General features: G+C 39.4%; 2 protein-coding genes across 3 annotated transcripts in view; both read left to right on the top strand.

Moving 5' to 3' along the window:
- vipr1b (vasoactive intestinal peptide receptor 1b) overlaps nt 1-2500 on the top strand; it is a 183731-nt gene that overhangs the window by 2507 nt on the left and 178724 nt on the right. The window lies entirely within an intron of this gene.
- The window catches only part of LOC133569816 (uncharacterized), a 9965-nt gene that overhangs the window by 1046 nt on the left and 6419 nt on the right, over nt 1-2500 (top strand). The window contains exon 4 of the mRNA XM_061922438.1: nt 1929-2073. Coding sequence (XP_061778422.1) covers nt 1929-2073 — 145 coding nt within the window. The remainder of the gene's footprint in view (nt 1-1928; nt 2074-2500) is intronic.

Here is a 2500-nt window from a genome sequence, read left to right as displayed (position 1 = left end):
TATTATGTTGGATCCACTATGGACTGGACTCTCATTATTATGCTAGATCCACTATGGACTGGACTCTCACTATTATGTTAGATCCACTATGGACTGGACTGTCACTATTATGTTAGATCCACTATGGACTGGACTCTCACTATTATGTTAGATCCACTATGGACTGGACTCTCACTATTATGTTAGATCCACTATGGACTGGACTCTCACTATCATGTTAAATCCACTATGGACTGGACTCTCACTACTATGCTGGATCCACTATGGACTGAACTCTCACTATTATGTTAGATCCACTATGGACTGAACTTTCACTATTATGTTAGATCCACTATGGACTGAACTCTCACTATTATGTTAGATCCACTATGGACTGGACTCTCACTATTATGTTAGATCCACTATGGACTGGACTCTCACTATTATGTTAGATCCACTATGGACTGGACTCTCACTACTATGTTAGATCCACTATGGACTGGACTCTCACTATTATTCTAGATCCACTATGGACTGGACTCTCACTATTATGCTAGATCTACTATGGACTGGACTCTCACTATTATGTTGGATCTACTATGGACTGGACTCTCACTATTATGCTAGATCCACTATGGACTGGACTCTCACTATTATGTTAGATCCACTATGAACTGAACTCTCACTATTATGTTAGATCCACTATGGACTGAACTCTCACTATTATGTTAGATCCACTATGGACTGAACTCTCACTATTATGTTAGATCCACTATGGACTGGACTCTCACTATTATGTTAGATCTACTATGGACTGGACTCTCACTATTATGTTAGATCCACTATGGACTGGACTCTCACTCTAATGTTAGATCTACTATGGACTGGACTCTCACTATTATGTTAGATCCACTATGGACTGGACTCTCACTATTATGTTAGATCCACTATGGACTGGACTCTCACTATTATGTTAGATCTACTATGGACTGGACTCTCACTATTATGTTAGATCCACTATGGACTGGACTCTCACTATTATGTTAGATCCACTATGGACTGGACTCTCACTATTATGTTAGATCCACTATGGACTGGACTCTCACTATTATGTTAGATCCACTATGGACTGGACTCTCACTATTATGTTAGATCCACTATGGACTGGACTCTCACTATTATGTTGGATCCACTATGGACTGGACTCTCACTATTATGTTAGATCCACTATGGACATACGAGGACAATGCATACATTTATCATTTGTTTTCAAAACGCTTACAAAAAAGTGAGACCCCAAAAATGTACTGTGGGACCCCATTTTTATGACTTGATGGGGTCCATCATGGATCCCATCAAGTAGGGGTCCATGATGGGAATTTTGAAAACGGGGTCCCATCGAGGGTCCATGGGACCCCGTTTTCAAAATTCCTAGCGCCAACACTGCTGTCATAGAGGACAAAAAATGCTTTATTTAAATAAATATATTATTTATAAAGCAAGATCAAGTATCATCGGCAAATGTTCACCTAGTCCCGGCTTTGTCGTGCACATATGCGTCCTCTTTTTGGGGTTTCACAATATGGTCAGCCTAAACTGAACCCAGCCTAAACCAGTATGCACCATTAAAGTTGGAAGAGTCCAAATGATGACCGTGTGTAGTCTGACCGCAACCCCAACGTGTTCAATATCTGACAAAACTCGTCGCAGAGTTTAATACTCAACAACTACCACCACCATGCATGACGGTAGGCATGGTGATTAAAGGCCTCACCTTTTCTCCTCTAAACAAACTGGGTATTGTGGCCAAACAACTCCATTTTTGTTTCATCTGACCACAGAACTTTCCTCCAGAAGGTGTTGTTTTTGTCCACGTGATGTGAGATGCAATAGTGTCATGGAGTAATGGTGTAATGGTGCAGTTGTGCTGGTGGTTGTCCCGTGTCAAGGTTGGTGTCTGTGGCCTTGGCCTTCCTGCTGGTGGTGGTCTTCAGCAGCTACCTGCTGGTCTTCTTCTCCTGCTACACACTCCACACGTACGGAGCGTGGCTGCAGAAACACAACGCCATGGACCTGTGGCTTCTACGTGTCTTGGTAAGTACTTTACACACCTAACTGCAATACTACCAACCATGCTGTATGGACAACCGTTTCGATTTAAAAACTTTTAGATGGAGTCAAATACGCTTCATTCATTCATTTTTGGTCACGCCTGCAGGCCCAAAGCACATTAGAGTACTCGTCACCACTCGGTGTGTCCACCTTTTCTGTCTTTTTAACCATTTGACAAGATAGTCAAGTAAATGTATATAAATATATGCTGACAGATTTTTAAGTAAATGTTTGTTTAAAAAAAATAAAAATCATAAAAAAATAATAATAATGAAAAAAAAATGTTTCTGTAAATATATATATACATGTATGTATGTAAATATATATATATATATATACATATATATCTATATAAATATATATACATATATGTATGTATATATATATATGTGTGTGTATATATGTATGT

This window comes from Nerophis ophidion, linkage group LG15, assembly GCF_033978795.1.
Source record: "Nerophis ophidion isolate RoL-2023_Sa linkage group LG15, RoL_Noph_v1.0, whole genome shotgun sequence".
NCBI classification, from domain to species: Eukaryota; Metazoa; Chordata; class Actinopteri; order Syngnathiformes; family Syngnathidae; genus Nerophis; species Nerophis ophidion.
Note: the sequence above shows the minus strand (reverse complement) of the source record. Positions and strands in the feature narration are given on the sequence as shown.